The 20,545-nt window shown below is 39.1% G+C and overlaps 1 protein-coding gene across 1 annotated transcript in view; it reads right to left on the reverse strand.

Annotated features, from left to right (window-relative positions):
- CPB2 (carboxypeptidase B2) overlaps positions 1–20,545 on the reverse strand; it is a 52,034-nt gene that overhangs the window by 15,558 nt on the left and 15,931 nt on the right. The window contains exons 2-7 of the mRNA XM_072783064.1: positions 18,836–18,911; positions 16,516–16,640; positions 14,282–14,390; positions 10,898–10,999; positions 8,555–8,659; positions 880–990 (exon numbers count right to left, since the gene is read on the reverse strand). Coding sequence (XP_072639165.1) covers positions 880–990; positions 8,555–8,659; positions 10,898–10,999; positions 14,282–14,390; positions 16,516–16,640; positions 18,836–18,911 — 628 coding nt within the window. The remainder of the gene's footprint in view (positions 1–879; positions 991–8,554; positions 8,660–10,897; positions 11,000–14,281; positions 14,391–16,515; positions 16,641–18,835; positions 18,912–20,545) is intronic.

Consider the following 20,545-nt stretch of genomic DNA (forward strand, 5'->3'; position numbering starts at 1 on the left):
ATCACAAGGGACACCTGGGTGGTTCAGCGGTTGAGTGTTTGCCTTTGGCTCAGGTCATGATCCTGGGGTCCTGGGATTGAGTCCCACATTGGGTTCCCCACAGGGAGCCTGCTTCTCCCTCTGCCTATATTTCTGCCTCTCTGTGTCTTTCATTAATAAATAAAATCATTTTAAAAAGAAATTATGAAACAATTACACCCTTAAATATCGATTGGACATTTTTATAATGCCAAGTATTATTAATTTTTAGGTATAATTGTACTGTTTTTTAATAGGTCTCTTTCAGAGATGCATCCTGAAATATTTTTGATGAAATGATATGGTGTCTGAGATTTACTTCAAAATAATATAATAAGATAGAATTGGTTTAGAGATATACATAAGAAAACATTGTCCAGGAGTTGATTATTTTATTTTTTAAAGATTTATTAGTAAGTTTCCTAGTAATAATTTATTAGAGCAAGTAAGTTTCCTAGTAATAATTTATTAGAGAGAGAGTGTGTGTGTACACAGGGAGAGGAGCAGAGAGGAGAGAGTCTTAAGCAGACTCCACATTGAGTGCAGAGCCTGATGCAAGGCTCAATCTCACAGGCTCTGAGCTCATGACCTGAGCTGAAACCAAGAATTGTCTCTTTAAGCAACTACACCACCCATGTGCCTCTGGCCATGAGTTGATTATTGATGAAGTTGTGTGATAGGTACAAAGGAGCTTACCGTGCAATTATTTCCATTCATATGTTTGACATTTTCCATAGTAAGAATTTAAAAAATATATATTTTAAACAAAAGCATTATGCCAAGATCCGAGAGTCTGTATTTCAGCCTGTGTATCCTGTATCCCCAAATAGGGCATGTTTCGTTTTCTTTGTCCTCACCTACCTTTTTCCACGTGAAGTCATAACCATCCACATTAACTAGTGGCATCACATAGAAATCCACGTGCCTCAGAAGATTGGTGTACAGCATTTCTTGCCCATGTAATTGAGTTACCTGCAAATTAAACCAAGTGTGTTTAATAATACCTCTTTTAATTCCTTCTAAACTTAGTCTGTTTCTTTTATATATTTTATTTTTTTAAAAAAGAGTCATTTGGAATGTTTAGATTTGTGTATTTAACTTTCAGGAAGAGTATTAACTCCTTGAAAAGTCTAAATTTAGGGCATTATGCTACGCTGCCAAGTGGTGGCAAATGTCTTGGACATGGAAAAAAATGGTCTGCTTATGTAATGGAGGCAGAAAATAGAACCATATATTTTCTAAAGTTTTCTTCAAGAAGCAAAAGAACTCTTTATTAAAGTAATACAGCTCATTTCAGAGATTTAAGGAAACAAGACCTAGATATAATCCCACTCCTTTTTCATTTATCCATATTGATCAGAGTTTCAAGTAACCTTGTCCTATGCTCAGATACGACTAGTTTCTACATTGTCCTCATAACGTGGGGAGCTAAATTTTTAATGTTAATTCTTTCAACAAATCTATGAAACATACAACCGAACCCTCACTCACTCCTTCTGTTTGGAGTCTTGCTTTTTGGACCAGAAATTCCAGAGCTAATGGGAATCATTTGTCAGAGTCCAACAAGAATTTCTTGTGGACCCCAACAAGGGGCTCAAACTCACAACCTTGAGATTGAGACCTGAGCTGATATCTAGAGTTGGATGCTTAACTGAGTCACCCAGGTGTTCCTTTTTTCCCTTTTTTTTCTTCAACAACTTTATTAAGATATAATTCACATAAAAGGAAACTCATCATTTTAAAATGTATAATTCAGTGACTTTAAAAAATATTTTCACAGAGTTGTGCAACCATCACCACTATCTGACTTCAAAACATCTCCATCAGCCCCCCACCTAAAAAAATCCTTACCCATTAGGAGTTATTCCTCTTCCAGATATCCCGATATCCCCACACTCAGCCCTGACAATCGCTCATTAACTTTCTGTCTCTGGGGATTTTTGCATTCTAGATATTTCATATAAATGGAATAGTAAAATATGTAGCCATTTGCATCTGGCTTCTGTTACTTAGCATAATGTTTGCAAGATTCATCCATTTTGTAGTATTAGTCACTACTTCATTCCTTTTCATTGGTGAATGATACTCCATTATAAGGATATACCACATTATTCTACTCATAAACTGATGGGCATGCTTTTTGACAATTATGAACAATGATGCCTTGAACATTTGTAAACTAACGTGTCTACTTCTCTTGGCTGTATACCTAGTAGTGGAATTGCTGAGTCATATGGTAATTCTATGCCTAACCTTTCAAGGAATTGCCAAATTGTAAAATAATGGGTGAACTATTTTACGGTCCCAACAGGAATAGATGAGGGTTCCAATTTTTTTCACATCCTTACCAACATTTGTTACTATCCTTTTTAAATTTTAGCTATCCTGGTGGGTCTGAAGTGGTATCTCAGTATGGTTATGATTTGCATTTCCCTAATGACTGGTGATGTTGAACATCTTTTCATATGCTTATAAGACATTTGTATATCTTCTCCGGAGAGTTGTCTCTTCAGAAACTTTGCCCAATTCAAAACTGGATTATTTGTCAGTTTATTGTTTATTTGTAAAATTTCTTTATATATTTTGGATAAAAGTTTATTATATATATTTCCCCCCATTCTGTGCATTGTCTTTTCATGTTCTTGATGACATCCTTTGTAAAGCACTAAGCTTTGTAATTTTGGTAAAGCTCTATTTATCTCTTTTTTCTTTTGTTGCTTGTGCTTTTGGCATCATATCTAACAAATAATTACCTAATCTAGAGTCACAAAGATCTATTACTTCTAAGCTTTCTTCTGAGAATTTTATAATTTTAGCTTTTAAATTTAGGGAATTGGTGATCTGAAGAACAATAGCAGGATAAAACCAGGACCTCAATGGAGAGGCTTCAGAGAAGTAAAGACAGAGGGAAATTGTGCATTAAGGAGGTTTTTCAATGCCTCTTCAATAAGAGGAGATGTGAATCCAAAATGGAGGGTGACTTGAGCAGATCAGCTAGCTAGTATTATAGCCTCCTCGGGACTTTGGGTATTTACTTGATTGGCTGAGGGTAAGATTGGGTTGTATTTGGTAGTTGGGCAAACCTGTGCTCTTTTCCAGGCATTGTGTGGATTAAGGGCAGAGTTACACAGATATAAAGAAATCTAAGAAACGTTCTCAATTAACCTTGTAAATAATGTTATTACTCATTAAGACATTTTCAGATTTGATATTTATCCAGCCATTTATACTTCAAAAACATATAATCTAGATATATAATCATATCATTGAAGTAATACAACCTCTAAGATTCTATAAGTCTTATAATTCTGACTTGGTATATCACCTGTGTTTAAAGACATGATTTTTTAAAATAACATTTTCAACCAAAATTAAACATGCTTATGAATCTAATAATTCTTTACTGTTAATTTGTAATTTGTGTATGATGGGGCTCTCCAAGCATGTGTTATCCAATGAGTTTTCATGGTATTTTATAAATATATTTACAGTCATGGTTTTGTATCTAGTCAATGAATAGTGATTCAACTACCTTAATGAGGTAGTTGGCTGAAGAAATTATGCCTGACACACAAGTGACAGCAAATAAATATTTGTTGAAGGAATGATTTACCAACAAGTAACATAGTTGAATTGTCCAAATATAAAAACTATGTAAGTATAAAAACAAGAGAGAAAAGATGAGAATAGAAGGTTCAGAAGCCTACACAAGAGTGAGAGATTAGGGGATGGGAGATAAAGGCTTGTCTGATTCCTATCAGCTTTACCTATGGCATATAATTACTCACCAACATTTTCCTGGAATACACCAAAGCTTTGTCTTTATAATGACCCTAAACAACAACAACAACAATACCTGCCAACAAATTAACCAGTAGCCATTTGACAGAATAAATTAGTACAAAAAGGCATATAAGATGCTATGAATGGAAAAATTTTAAAATAAACCATCACTGCCACTACCACTAGAAATACAGCAAAGAAGGTGTGGTGTATATATATTCAATGGAATACTATTCAGCCATCAAAAATGAAATAGTATCATTTGCAATGACGTGGATGGAACTAGAGGATATTATGATAGATGAAATAAATCAGAGAAAAATATTTATTGTATGATCTCACTCATATGTGGAATTTAAGAAACAAAACAGGATCATAAGGGAAGAGAAGAAAAAAAACAAGATGAAATCAGAGAGGGAGACAAACCATAAAAGACTCTTAATCATAGGAAACAAACTGAAAGTCACTGGAGGGGAAGAAGGGGGATGGGGTAACTGGGTGATGGACATTAAGGAGGGCATGTGATGTAATGAGTACTGGGTATTATGTAAGACTCATAAATCACTGACCTCCACCTCTGAAACCAATGGTCCATTATGTTAAATAATTGAATTTTAAAATTATTTAAAATTTAAAAAATAAATAAAAATAAGTAAAAAATTAATTAAAAAAAGAAACACAGCAAAGAGCTGTTAAGTCCCAGTTTTTCTACAATGACAATAAAGCATTTAGCACAATGCTAGGTACTCTTTGGCCCCGAGTTGTATTTGAGTCTAAAGTTGAAGCATTAATTTAAAATTTAAAAATAACAAGAGGATGCTGAATGCTGGTTCTGTGGAACAAACAGCACACTGAGTTATGGGTAACAACAACAAAAACTGATTTTAGAGATGTTTTTGTCCCTAATAAGCTGATAAAAGTGTTAAGTTGGAAAGGAAAGAGCAATAATCCAGTGTTCTAAGTATGATAATAAAATCAGGATATGCAACATAGCTCAGAAGAAGGACAATTAATTCTGTGAGGTGTTTGAGGTTAGAACTCCTGAAGGAGACAAGACCATTCGAGATACAGGTGAATGGATGATGAAGAGGTGTGGGGAATGACAGAAGTAGAAGGAGAGGAAATTAAGAAGTCAGATTGTTAAGTAGTTCCTTTTATAATTTCTGGTCACCGTCCTTGGCCATGTTCTGGATCTAGAGGTCAGGGAAAGAATTACTTTTGAGATCTAGAGGATGGCCATGGAGCAAATTTACTAAAATAGAGTTGAGGTTAGGTTTAGTGATGTAGAGTTCAACTTGCTGAGATGATTCTTTGGATAGATCTCACTTACGGACTTAGATAGAATTCACCCAGGATAGTGGCAAGCATTGGAAAAGAATAAAGAACCATGAGCCAGGTTCTAAGGAATTATCTGGAGGCCGTTAGATGACAGTTAAAAGAAAACAAGGGTAGCTCAACTGGTTCACTTCAGGAATTTGGAGAAAAAGGCAACAGCAGTACAGGTTTCCCACGCTGTCCAAAAGTAGAGCGTGCCTATGAGACTTTTCCAGAAGCCAACACAGCTTAAAGTGAAAAGTGCCCCCCACTTTCCAAACACTTTCACATTGGTACCTGTTTTTGCTAATTGAAAGAAACCTGAAGGGCATTTTTTTGCTTTTATGAAGAAAGCCATTCCCATATGAATGGAGGGCTTTCATCAAAGTGAAGCAACATATTGCAAACTTTTGGAAAGCAGGGGAAACCTGTATTAGGACAGGGGAACATTGATCCCCTCCTCGGATCCCTTGGCAGCTCCTCTCCTTGATAGAGGTTCTATGAAGCAGTGTCCATCACAAGCCACATGTCAGCTAAGGTGAGGGCAGCAGAAGGAGCTCTATGGAGGCCCTGAGGTTGCAGATGCCAACTTTGTGTGCAGCTACACAAAAGTTCTCCAGGTCAGAGGTTCAGAGGGAGGTTAGCACTGAGAAAAAGCCAGTTGGCCGGCCAAGTACTGAGCAAGGTGTGATGCCCAACACATGTTCCTTGGGCTTCTATGATGTGCTAGATGCTGAGTTTGGTCCTAGTGACCCGGTCATGCAAAAGCCAGCCTCGGCCCCTGCCTTTGCAGAAGTAGAAGGGATCTAAAATTGGCCTCATAGGAAGAAATGACTGGCTTCAGGCTGCCCAAAGTGTAGAGAAATGGGTTTCCCTAAGCTGAGACTGCATCATATTGAGTTGGAGAAGAGAGTGAGAGACTGTGATATACATATATATTGGTCTCTACCCCCCCCCCACTCTGGTTCCTGGCACAGATCTTGTAATTTCCTAAATGATAAGAGCAATAAGGACATCTTTGTTCCAGTGTTTGGTCTTTGTCCTCGGTTCCTGACACAGAACTTTTAAATCCTTTGGAATTTCCTGAGTGAGAGCAGTGTCTTTTGTTCTAATGAGATGATTCCTGGTGGGGTCCTGGAAGGAGACTGGTCAACAGAAAGACCAAGCCAGGAACTTTGAGCTTTCAATTCCAACCCTATCCTCCAGGAAGGGGAGAGGGATTAAAAATTGAGTTAATGATCCATCAGACCTACATGATGCAGCCTCTTTTAAAAATATAAAAAGTATGAGGTTCGAGGAGCTTCCAGGTTAGTGAACATGTGGACGTGCTGGGAGAGTGGCTCATCTGGAGAGGACAGGGAAGCTCTGTGGCCCTTCCCATATGCCTTGCCCTATGCATTTCTTCCACGTAGATGTTCATCTATATCCTTTATCATACCCTTTCAATAAGAAACTGGTAAAAAGTAAGTAAACTGTTTCCTCTGAGTTCTTTGAGCTGCTCTAGCAAATTAATCAAACCTAAGGAGGAGGTCGTGGGAACCTTTGATTTGTAGCTGATCTGTCAACACCACAGATAACAGCTTGGACTTTGAACTGGTATCTGAAATAATAAGGGAATAGTCTTGTGGGACTGAGCCCTTGCCCAACAGCATCTGACTCATTCTCCAGGTAGATAGTGTCAGAATTGAATCAAATTGTAAGACATATAGCTGGTGTCACAGAATTGCGTGGTATGGGGAATGACCCCCTGTATCTGGTGTCAGAAGTGTTGTGCTTCTGGTAGTTGTACAAGAAGAAAGGAGAAACACAGGAATGGTGTAGATTTTCTTTATAGGGACTTAAAAGCTAAGACTTCTTATCTGGGTTCTTTACTTTTTAAATATAAAATCTATGCACGCAAAAATTTTAAATATTTTATTTTTCCTACTACAGTTGTTTGAATTGTTAGGAAAGGCAGACGATCTGGATTAGTTTTAGGTAGGCAAGGATGGATTCTCTCAAATGTTCATCAAAAGGAATTGATTGACTGTGTTGCTTTGGGCTACAAAAACCAGATAAACATTGTTGGGGCAAAATACTTGACAGTAAGTTTTTTGAGCTGTATCTTGTTTCCCATGGTATCCCCAGAGTCTGGAAACTCCTAGACAATTTATAAATATTTGTGGAATAAATCATTTAATCTTGTAAAGGTTCGGCAAGTGGAAAGGGTAGAGGAGGGCATGTGTTATAGGAGAGAAGAAGTGTCAATTTGAGAAGGATGGCAAGTAAGGATGACTTCACCAATATGAATTAGAGTCAATACGAATTAGAGTTTCTTTCTGGCCCTTTCCAGGGTCAGTGATGGAATGAAAAAGAAGAGTTCTTTCTTGCCCACTTTTCACCTTTCTTCTTCCACTAACTGGTGATCCATTCACTGCCTAAAATGAATAAAATGAATAAAACTACCCAGCTTGGGGAAGGATTATTAAATGGTGGGGCTATGTTAAGGATCTAGTCAGTTGAGAGCTATCCTCATTTGGTTGAGGTGGTACCCATGGGTGGCTGGGAACTTTGCATAAGACTAGGGGTGCTATAGCTCCCATCAGGGAGACAGAGAAGATGGCTAGGTAGGAGAAGGTAGGTAGAGAAGTTGTATTTGATAAGACCCAGTAGAGGCAGAAATGTTTTTACCTTTGATGTACCTCATTTGTTAAGACAGATCAATCTAAGTGGCTATCTTTAATTTTTTTTATTTTATTATTTTTTTCTTTAATTTTTTAAAACAACTCTATTTGTATAATTGTATACCTGTGACTACAGTGACAAGAACCATTGTAAGAAGGACACATATTTTAAGTTAGTCTTCCAGTGGCAAAGACTCTGTATAAATCAATAGAAAGGACATTTATCCCCATTATATGGGAACTGAAGCATAATTTTTATGCTTTCAATTATTATAGAGGTTTATGGTCATTATCATTTTTATGCCATACTCTTTGTCTTATGTATGGATTTTTTGCTGCCAGGGCCTTCTTCAGGGCAAAATCCCCCATTATAACATGAGATAAAATATGATCTGCTCTATAATGTTGTACTTCATGTTCAATGCCCAAGGGCAGTATATCGCTCTTAGTAAACATACTACAATTGCAAAATATTTCTTGATTATTTTTCCAGCGTTTGACCTTAGACAGAAATGTAGGAAGGAAAAGGTGAGCACTCTTTAGAGCAATTTAAATGCTTGAAGTTATGGTTCTCAAACTTCATATGCACAGAAGTCTCCTGGGCAATTTGTGAACATTGTAGATTACCAAACCTCGCCACCAGAGAGTTTAAGTTGAGAATTCTAGGATGTCGCGACTTGGGAAAATGCATTTAATAAACAGTCCAGTTGATTCTGCACATGTTGTCTTAGGCCATACATTGGGAAACTCTGGCTTAAGAGAATGTAAATACTCACATGGCCTATGAACCATAAGCAGAAAGCAGGGGATATCCATTCTCTGGCATGGATTCCACAGTCAATCCATATGGCATTTTTGGCTCTTTGTTCTTTTCTAGAAACCTGTCCAAGGAAAACCAACAACAATAACAAGAAGTTTCAGGATAATAACTTCCGTGTATATAGTGCTTATATTTAATGCTTTCAACAAATCTGTAAAATACATAATATTCCCTGCAGTCCTTTGAGGGTTTTCAAGGGACATTATAAGCTGGTAAGATTAAAAGATATTAGTTAAGGTCACATAACTGATGAGAGTCAGGACTGAGGTTTGCAAGCAGTTTTGATTTAATGTCCTCTTGTTCCCCCACAATTACCTAGTCATACCAGAGCTGCATGTGAAAGTACAGAAATAAAGGCCAGAGCACTAGTATTTCAGGCTGTATCTTGACACTTTTGTGAGATAAATAGGTATATGTAGCGTGGACAGCTTTCTGCAGGAGACCAGAACAAAGAAGGGTTTTGGAAAGGGAAGGCAGTGGTGCCAGAGATAAACTTGGACTCCCTCACCATTTTCCCCAGGGTGCATACGTCTTATGTTTAGACTATTTCCCCATTTCACACAAAAAGAAGCACACATCTCAGTTCACACAAACTTATTACCACCAGGTCCAGGGACAGAGGCCTTGTTCTGATTCATGATATGGGGAGCTAGTGCAAGCTGCCAATTCTGGAATAAGAACTCCCAATCTGTCCTCAATGATAGACTTTGGTACCTTCAGAAGTGTTTGCAAAAACACTTCCAAACAAAATGAGTCACGGTTCATTTTAAAACTTAGTTTTGACACAATTAGGGTACGGAAGGGAAGAAGAGTATTATAAAATTAAGCAAATATGTGGAGTTGAAAGTCCAAAATAAGAAAAAAAAAAGAGAATTAAATTTTTATTGCCATTCTCCAGCACTCGGGAGGTTTGTTCCAAACTAACCTGGAGCTAGTGATAATCCAGTAAGAAAGCAAGGGAGAAAGTCAAAGGGCTTTGGATTCAAAGAGTGAAACAGCACCCAGAATGAGAACTAGCTGGTTGATTTAATCTATTCAATGTAAAAGAAAATCTTGAGGTGTTTGGACTAGTCTCCTGACTCAACTTTCTAACAGTGCCAAGCAAACTCTCTCAGTATTGGTCCTGATGCTGGAAAGATGAAGGAATCCCAGAGACTCCTGTTGTGTACACATCCTTTGTCAAGTAAGACTGGGGCTAAGGTACGCAGGAAGCATGATCTTCCAATGTGTAAATCTGGGTCCTGGAAACACAGGTTCTAAAGAGTGCACACAATATGGCTGAAAGCAAAGGTCATGGGCAGGTAGACCACAATTGCATGGATCCAACTTGATGGACCAACTCAGCTGTCAAGAGGACCTGGAGTTTCATACATCTAGCTTGAGTTTGTATGGCAGGTTCTTGTCAAAACAGATGAAAATCCAGAAACCCCAACTTGAAATCTCACCTTTGGATGACTAAGGAGGTTCTCCTCTCACAATTTAGATAGATAATGTTGGGAAACTATATGTAAATTAAGTGTTATTAAATCAAATGTATTTTTCTGACACTTTTTTTTTTTTAGAACTTCTTAATTATTTTTTTTTGGTGGACGTGGGGAGCAGAGGAAACTGCTTAGAAAAAGAGATGCAGAATTAGAAATTAACAGCAGGAATTAGTATGGTTTCATGGCTCCCAAAAATTCTTTGGCCATATTCACTGACCTTTACTAATGTCAATTTATTCAACTAAAAGTAAATAACCAAATGGATAGGGATTGGAGCAGAAGCTATCATATCAGCCCTACTGCCAAGGCTCCCAACATTGCCCTGGTTCCTATCCTTCCCTGGGTTTGGTTATTATTTCTTTCATTCCAAAAACTACATCAGTGTCAGTGTTTGTCTAACAACAGATTCCTATCTGTTTTTTCCCCCCTAGGTAAGCCAGTCAGAGGTGGTGGCGATGATAGTAAATAAAGTCCTTATTCCACTTAATGTGGAAAAATAATCCAGACAACTCCCCTCCTTTTATGAAGGTAGCCACTGAACTCAGGAAGGTTAAATGGCTTATCTATGTCACAAAAAACAGAGACAGAGAAGAGTCTAAAAATAGGGTTTTCATGTACCAATGCTGCATTAGTAAGGGAAAGAATGTAAAGGTAAAAACCAATCCCCAAATAGCTGGATATTGAAATTGAGGAGCACTTGTAATACAAATATTTCCATAGCTCAAAGAAAAAAAAATCCAAGTTATAATAAACAGCAGGAAAGAATTAACACGTTCTCCAAGGTTGAGAGATCAATGAGTCTCCCCACAACACACCTTTAAAACATAAAGTGGGTACTTCTCGTATGAGGATCCAATGTGGATTTTTTCAACCATCTCAGGATAGTTTTCAGATATAATTTCCATCCAAGTGTAGATCTATCACAACAGAAACCAGAAGTCAGTCACAGAGCAAGTTCAAGGCATTTCCCTGGCCAAAGGAAGCAGACAACTTCTTCAAGGCAAGGCGGTCCCTTTAAAAGTTTTGTATAAAGAAAGAATGAAGAACCAAAGCCGTTGGGCCTATTTAGGAAAATCAATACAATTAAGGTTTTCAAAACATCAAGGTTTAAAGAAAGAGTAGAAAAGGACTAAGGAAAAAAAAAAAAGAAAAGGACTAAGAAACTTATGACAAAGTAGGAAAAGTTAATCTTTAAAGTAGATCTCCAGAAAGTTATTTTTAAAGGCTCTTACATTGAATCCCTGCCTCTGTGTGTGATATCCTCTTTATCATTCATTTGTGAATTCACATTTCTATGGGACTTTTTTTTTTTAATATTCACTTTTCAAGGGTAACCTGAGGTAGTCCTGGGCGCTCTCTCTGTACAGGATAAATAGCAGTGCCATTGTTTCCCACTAGAGACCTGTGTACTCACAACAAGATGCGTAAAATGACAGGAGGCAAGGGTGAGGACAATCTGGAGGAAAAATATTCTCTTTCTCTGAGAAGCTTGATTCAGAAACTTTCTCTTGGCTGGAAGTCTAGTGGTACTGGTGATTGTCAAGATGACAGTGGAAGGAAAAAATAAAACCTCCTGGCCCTGATTTTAGGGTAGTGCCCACTTCAAAGCAGGGTTTGAATGTTGGAATTCAGTCATGTTTTAATGGAGACCAACTTCTCAAGGGCCATACTTGTATTTTTATATCTTCTGAAATGGGAATGACCAACCCTTGCCCTTATCTCTAGGATCTTACCAAGAGGTAATTTCAGACTGCAATCCCAGCTGATGGGAACTGCAACACCATTTGCCCACGGATCCTCTTAGAGTAATATAACTAGGGTGAGTGGTTGTCCGGTGCTGGGAATTAAGAAGCTCTTGGAAGGCCTACCTGTCACCAAATACCGATGCTGTCTGTGTCTGAGGTATTGGGCATCTAACCATCAGAGATTTCCTCAATGGGTCTCTGTTTATCATGCCACTCTTCTAAGGCATGAGTACATCTGAGAGATCTACTACAAGGAACCACTTTGTGTCACAGTATTCATGGTTCAGTAGATTTCCTCCCACCAGGGAGGTGGCATTGGATGAAGGCAGCTTTACCGAATCCTTGATTCATTTGTGTCACAGTATTCATGGTTCAGTAGATTTCCTCCAACCAAGGAGGTGGCATTGGATGAAGGCAGCTTTACCGAATCCTTGATTCATTTCACAATCTAATCTGGTGTAATGAAGGTAACATCCTTTGAATAACTTGCTTCTTTTGCTATTTGTTTTAAGCAGTATTTTTTTTTGCCATTTGTTTTTCTTTCCATAGTAGATTAAGGTGTCCTAGTGAGAATCAATGACAAAAGAACACCTCTTGCCCACCAGGGGACCTTGTGGTAGGGGCTGAAGGGGAGATCAATGCTGAAGGGGAAGGAAGGCCTTGGAATTTCCTGAGAGAAGATGGCCACAGTTCCTATGAACCCTAAAGGATTGAGGATAGGAGGGAAGAGAGGTCCAAAATGTGTTCTTCGATGTTATTGTTATGAACTGAATTGTGTTCCTCTCCAAATTCAAGTATTGAAGCTCTAAACTCCTGTAGCTTAGAATGTGACTATCTTGGGAGACGGGGCCTTTAAAGAGGTAATTAAGTTAAAATGAGGCTGTTACCGTCGGCCCTAATCCAAACTTACTGGTGTCCTCATAAGAAGTGGAGACTAGAACATAAACACACACAGAAAAACCAGGGACGTGTATACAGAGAGAAGGGAACGTGAGGACACAGTGAGAAGACAGGCATCTGCAAGTCAAGGAAAGACTCCTCAGGAGAAACCAACCCTGCTGACAACTTGATTGTGCACCTTCAGCCTCCAGAGCTGTGAGAGAATAGATTTCTGTGGTTTAAATTACCCAGCCTGTGGCACTTTGTTAGGGCAGACTAATACAGCCATGGCCTTTCCTTCACCCTCCTTCTCACCCCCCCCCCCCCCATATCTTCCCAACTCTGTCCTGGACACAAGGTAAGAAAAAGTAACCTTCTTGAACAAAATAATTAAAAAATACTTCAAAAATATTTAAAAACCCTTCTTCTTAAGGCATTCCCGTCTTTCGACCAAATTCAGCACAGCAGTGACATATTTATCTTCCCCATTTTGGAAATCATGCTGACCGAGCTTCTCAACTGCTGGCATCGAGTTTGCTTCTGCAGGGCTGATAATGGACCCTGGAGGGAAGAGGTCGCAGCAGAACAGAGACAAGGGAGGAGAGATAAAGGAGGGGGATGCAATTTTAAGCTCCCCATCAATCAGCCAGGCACATTGATTCGAGAAGCAGACTGAGTTCTGGTTTAACTAACTGGAAAGGAACAGATGCTTTTGAAGATTAAATAGAAAATTGATTCTTAAGTCTTAGATGTCTTAAAAACATGGATATAGTCCCCAACAGTTTCTGGGCAGCAAGCCAAAGATGATAAAAATGCTTATATTAAGCAGTATAACAGCATACTCCAAGGAAAGAAAAAGGTATTGAGGGATTTTTATTACTTGGAGCATACTATATATAAAAAAAGAAAGTCCTCCAAGGAGTTTACCCTCTCAACTAACAAATATGGAGTATTACATGAAAGCTTACTCTGGTCAATTGAGCCCCAGCATCTTTCTTAGGTTCCCTCTAGAAAAATTAGAACCTGTAAGTAGTGATAGAAAAAAAAATCAACTTCTTAAAGATTAAAATACAGGTGTTGTTATTATTATTAGTTCAAATAGATTCTTCCTAAGGGGGAATAAAATGCACTTGTTTACAGTGTGCTAAATGCGAGTGAATAAATTCCTTTAATTCAGTGAGATAATGTAGCAATTTTTCAGTAAGAGTACAATCAAAGTAATGGTCCAAAAAGACATGATTCATTGGATTGTTAAACTTTTTGTGCAGTTTCAATGAAAAGGCTCTATTTTTAAATTTCCGGTTATTCCTTAGCATGCAGTATTACTCCTAGTGGTTAGAGATACTCTCAGCTGTGGACAAACAGCCTACTAGAGGCAGTTTACCAAACATGATGCAATCTTCTCAGGAAAGACAACTTACAAGAGGATAAGTTACCACTGTATAATCAACCTAATCATGATTTTTTTTAACCCTCTTTCACTAATTATATTTCTTTCATAATATCCCACATGGTTGAAATGGCAATGCTAATGAAACGAAAATTGGAATTTTGGAGAGAAATGTAATGACTTACTTCATGTAGTGGGTGATACCGTTCATAGAAGGAGGAGGAGGTCCGGGGGCTGAGGGTGTTGTTGGAGGTTTGCTGTTGGATAAGATCTTTCACTTCTTCCACCAAGACTCTGGGGAAAACCAGAGGGAGAGCTGGTTTCTAAACCGGACTCATTTTCCCGTGGCCCATTGCAGGCACAGCAACAGGTGCGCATGGGGAAAACATCACGGGGAAATCCACTGAGCCAAAATTCATCAGGGCGCACACAATAACCCCTGACACTGCAGCAAGCAGTGCTGACATTCAGGGGCCACATGGTGCTGGAGAGAAAGTGGCTCCTACGTGGGATCTTGGAGGGCCTCCCCCTTTTCCCACCGTTACCAACATTCCTCTATTGTGATTCATCGGTGTCTTTAACATAGGTCAACAGATGATTTTCTGAAATCCAGAGTAACAAGGTATTATTCTACTTTCAGTGAAGGACCAAGGAGAAGCAGAAAACCTTTCCTTTTTGTTTTTCATTGTGACAATCATTGACCTGTACCCGATGCTCTGCAGAGCTAAGGACGATCAAACCTCTGGAGGCAGAGATCAAACCTCTGGAAAGGGGAGGTCCTTTCCCTGTGCCTCCAGAGGTTTGATTGTCCTTAGCTCTGCAGAGCATCGGGTACAGGTCAATGATTGTCACAATGAAAAACAAAAAGGAAAGGTTTTCTGCTTCTCCTTGGTCCTTCACTGAAAGTAGAATAATACCTTGTTACTCTGGATTTCAGAAAATCATCTGTTGACCTATGAAGGAGCCTCGGTGTCCAACGAAAGATGAATGGATAAAGAAGATGTGGTTTATGTATACAATGGAATATTACTCAGCTATTAGAAATGACAAATACCCACCATTTGCTTCAACGTGGATGGAACTGGAGGGTATTATGCTGAGTGAAGTAAGTCAGTCGGAGAAGGACAAACATTATATGTTCTCATTCATGTGGGGAATATAAATAATAGTGAAAGGGAATATAAGGGAAGGGAGAAGAAATGTGTGGGAAATATCAGAAAGGGAGACAGAACGTAAAGACTGCTAACTCTGGGAAACGAACTAGGGGTGGTAGAAGGGGAGGAGGGCGGGGGGTGGGAGTGAATGGGTGACGGGCACTGGGTATTATTCTGTATGTTAGTAAATTGAACACCAATAAAAAAAAATAAAAAAAAAAAAAGAAAGAGAGCTTGTTTAATTCTCTTAACGAGTGCCACGTTGTTAACTACGCAAGCATTTTAACTGAATTAAGCTGTTCCGTCACTTGGGATTACTGGTTTGAGTGTTGACTATCATTTTTGTATCATTTTCTTTTTTTTTTTTTAAGGCCAACAGATAAAAGGCAAGGCTTTGACATGAGAAAAGTCTGAGTTCAACTCTTAGCTCTGCTATGTTGTGTGCGGTGTGATCTTGTGAGATTCCTTTGTGACCTATGAAACATTTTTCCATCTGCATAATGAGGATAGTACCTCACAGAGCTAAATAAGAATTAAACAAAGCAGCATGTAGGAGGGCTCGGCACAGTTCCTGGGAGGCAGCGAGCACCTATAACACAGTGTGAATAATGGTCGTGGCCTATTCTCCAAAGGCCGCCCGGTGATACACAGAAGGGAGCCTGGCCTCCAGGAGGTGCCACGGTGGCTGGCGGAAGACTGGCTCTTAGGTAGCGGATGCAGGAAGGAGGCTTGGGACAGGAGAATCCAAAAGGAAGGGGACATGGAGTCTGAACAGAAATTGCCTCTGATACAAGGTTTAGTTGAGGGCCAGACATTCAGGAATGCTCACTGACCTTGTGAAGCAAGGAAGGAACCAGAAATCCCCTTTAGCAGCTGCTTTTTCAAGAGATACCAACAAAACCTACTAAGATGAATGAAAATTTTGTTCCTCAGGTCTAGGCACAGAAGGGAGGGACTATGAGAAGGAAGGAATGAGGAGGAACTATAAGAGGCTCCCCAGATCCCTGAGTCTGACGCATTCTAGATAAGGGACCTAGGGCATGAGAGATTAAGCCACTCCTCCAAGGTCGAAGAGCTCCAGCCACTTGGGTTTCATCCCCAGGCCACTTCAGAGATTTCATGAATCTCTGAATTCATGAAATCAGAGATTTCATGTTGCCATGTTCGATGTGTTTATTTTTCCAGGAAGCAGTTCTATTATCTGCTGGTAAAATGCATCATAGCTGCTTATAACGGCTACTCGATCCATATTGAATGATGCCTACCTGAATAGGATGGTGCTGTCGTGTAAATGAGCTTTCACATTGCTTACATCGGATGCGTTCACAAAAAAATGGACTTCTTTCTTCTTTTCAATAAATTCGGCTGTTACTGGCTGCCAGAGAACAATCTGCATTTTCAAGGGGAAAATTGATAAAAACAAAAACACTTGTTCACATCATTGTCTTCTGTGGCTAAAGCCATAAAAGTGTGTCAATAGGAAAAATGAAAAGGACATTTCCTGGCCACGGGTCACCATTCCCGCATGTGGCAGTGTAAACATTTATTTTGCAGGGCGCTTGTTTTATTCTTCTGTGGAACCCCAGTTGCTAAAGAGAGCCTGGGACCTACACGGCACTCAATAAATATTTGGTGAGACTGGAATAAATGAGTGAATGAATATATTTATGACCCAATTATAGAGCCGACTGTGCATGTCAGATGTGTAAAGGAGAAATGAAATTCTGTCTAGAAAGATAGTTCATTAAGTGTTGACTTTAATAAAAATTCCAATTTAATAAGAACTGACATTATTATCCTGTCAGTATTGCTTTTCTTTAATCTAATTATGGACTTTGGGTCATGCCTTCCAATAATATTTACTTTTTTTTTTTCGATTTGACTCTGCTCTCTCCAAGCACTTTCACACCCATTTCCTTTGCCTATTATAATTACCCTTAGCTATAGGCTTGGCAGGTGTCATTATTTTTATTGTTATTATTTCATTGGAAATAGTGAAGTTAATGCTCAGAGGCAGAGACAAAGGTAGAGGGAGAAGCAGGGTCCCTGCAGGGAGCCCATGCAGGACTCAATTCCAGGACTCTGGGGTCACGACCTGGGCTAGAGGCAGATGCTCAACCACGGAGCCACCTGGGCGTCCCCTTCTCTGGCATCTTTAATCTGGTTTTGACGTCTGCTTCTTAGAGAACCTTGACTGACAAATAGAGAGCCATCAATTTTCTACCATGACATTTTGTAACTCTTGTCAGCTTTCTACACCGTAAGCATTCTGCGGAGATGGTTCCCAGGCATAAGATTTTGATAAATGTTCCCTCATGGTTTTGCTGCTTTTATAAACCATTGCTTTATGAGCAAAGTTCTATTGGGCTTCTACTGTCATAACATGCTTGCAAGTATACACTTTAAAAAAAAAAAGATTTTATCTATTTATTCATGAGACACACAGAGGCAGAGACACAGGCAGAGGGAGAAGCAGGCTCCCTGCAGGGAGCCTGATGCAGGACTAGATCCCAGGACCCCAGGGTCATGGCCTGAGCCAGAGGTACAGGCTCAACCATGGAGCCACCCAGGTGTTCCGTAAGTATGCACTTGAATTATCTACGTATCATTATTATGAATTTGGCTGAAAGGCCAATAGCACAAATGAAGAAGTTTTGATTTTAGCAACCAAATGTGGGGAAGGGGAGGAGGCTACAAGAGGAGGGGTTTAGGGGTACCTGCACACCTGCATGGCTCAGTTCCTTAAGCGTCGGACTCTTGATTTCGGCTCGGGTTGTGATCCCAGGGTCATGAGATCGAGCCTTGAGTCAGGCTTTGCAATGGGTGTGGAGCCTGCTGAAGATTCTCTCTCTCTCTTTGCCTCTTCCCCCTGCTCGTGCTCTATCTCAAATTTTAAAAAGAGGAGTTTATACCAGCTGTATATATATATCTGTATATATATATATATACACATATATATGTGTATATATATATATGTGTGCGTGAGACAACATATGAGAGAACATGGCACACAAAATTTATACATAATGGAGCCAATATACACGTGACCCTTGAAGAGTGTAGGGTCGGGGTGCAGACTCCCATGCAGCTGAAAATCTGCCTATAACTTTTGACTTCACCAAAACTCTACTAGCAGCCCACTGTTAACTGGAGCCTTACGGATAACATAAATGGTTGATGAACACGTATCTCATATATTGTGTGCCTCATATACTGTGTTCCTATAATAAAGCAAACCAGGGCACAGAAAATGTCATTAAGAATCGTAAGGAGGAGAGCCTGGGGGGTTCAGTTGGTGAGCACCTGCCTTTGGCTCAGGTCATGATCTCAGGGTCCTGGGATCGAGCCCCGCATTGGGCTCCCTGCTCCATGGGGAGTCTGCATCTCCTTCTCCCTCTGTGCACGCTCTCTCTCAAATAAATTTTAAAAATCTTTAAGAAAACAAAGTCATAGGAAAAATACATTTTCAGTACTATACTCTATTTCTCAAAAAAAATTTTAAAAATCTGTGTGTATGTGGATCCATGCAGTTCAAACCAGTGCTATTCAAGGGTCAAGTGTAAAGATAAATGAAGAAGGAATTACCTCATATGCTGTAGTAAGATTCCGCAGAATCTGCACTTGCTTGGAGGTTCTAGGAAAAGCAGATAAAACCTGGCCACTGGGGAAAAAAATAAAACAGAATTTTGATGTTAAGTAAAAAAGTGAAAATGGGACACCTTAGACCAGTGAAAAGGAAACAAGCTTTTTAATTGTTAACAGAGGATCTTGCCGTGGATTAAGTGTTAAAAAGAGAACATAGACTTTCTCATTCTTTCTGCTCCTGAACAACGGCCAGATCAATAACTCTCTTGAATGGGAGCCCTTACTTCTTTTTTCTGTGTGTGCAGGTGTGCACCTGGGTATGTTTTAATTTTAAAAATTCAATATTGGATGCATAAGGGAATGTTTATGTCAATGCTTGCTTATTAATTAAATGAGTGCTTGGGAACCCATTAGGCCACTTAAGAAATCCAGCATTATAGGGTGTCCTTGAAGCTCCTGAGGCCTGGGTTCAGCTCTGCCTCCCCGCCACATCCCCAAAGGTGTCCACGACCCTAAATCTCCACCTTGCTCATGCCTTTACTGTCCCTCTACAGTGTGGATTCTTAAACACACGTGTGGATCCTTGGATGTGTAGATTCTTAAGCTACACTTAGACTGATTGGCTCCATTTAACTCTGTAACAACGTGTAACAACGGTGCACTCTATGTATCGTTCCGTATCTTGTTTTTCTCCCTCAACATTGTATTTTCAGGTTTATCATCTGTGTTGAAGGATGTAGCCATAGTTCACACGTGCTGGCATTCGTCTACAAGTGGAATTGCTATATCTTGGGGTGGGGGGTACACACACTTTAATTTCATAGAATAGTACCGCTTTATTTCTCAAACTTTTTGTACCAGTTTCATATTTTCACCAGCAGTGGAAACGATTTCCTATTGCTTCTTCTTGCTAATATTTGATGCTGTCTGACTTTTTAATTTTTCCAATCAAATGGTTGTGAAATGGAACCTTCTTACAATTTTATTTCTAATTTTCTGATTTACTAGTGAAGTAGAGTTATTTCCATCCAATTATCTTTTGTGAAAATTGACTAGTATTTCTTTTTTATCATCTAGGTACTAACCCTTTGTCAGTTAGATATATTGAAAATATCTTGTACCAGTTTGTCTTTTTTCTTTCTTTATGATATATTTTTATCTATCATTCCCATCTATAGTTGTGGTTTCCTATGTGTTAAGAACTTTTTCCCAATCCCTAGATCTTTAAGATATTCTCTTATATTACTTTTGCCTTTCTTTTTTTTTAATTTGAATTCCAGTATAATGTACAGTGTCGTATTAGTTTCAAGTGTATAATGTAGTGATTCAACAATTCTATACATTACTCCGTGTTCATCACGATAAATATATTCTTAAGTCACTTCACCTCTTTCACCCATTCTCCCCCCCACCTCTGTTGTGATAACCATCAGTTTATTTTCTATAGTTGAGTCTGTTTCTTGGTTTTTCTCTCTTTTTTTCTTTTGTTCACTTGTTTGTTTCTTAAATTCTACATATGAGGGGATCCCTGGGTGGCTCAGCAGTTTGGCGCCTGCCTTTGGCCCAGGGTGTGATCCTGGAGACCCGGGATCAAGTCCCATGTCAGGCTCCCTGCATGGAGCCTGCTTCTCCCTCTGCCTGTGTCTCTGCCTCTCTCTCTCTGTGTGTGTCTCTCATGAATAAATAAATAAAATATTAAAAAAAATACTA

Source organism: Canis lupus, chromosome 17, assembly GCF_048164855.1.
Source record: "Canis lupus baileyi chromosome 17, mCanLup2.hap1, whole genome shotgun sequence".
Classification (NCBI taxonomy): Eukaryota; Metazoa; Chordata; class Mammalia; order Carnivora; family Canidae; genus Canis; species Canis lupus.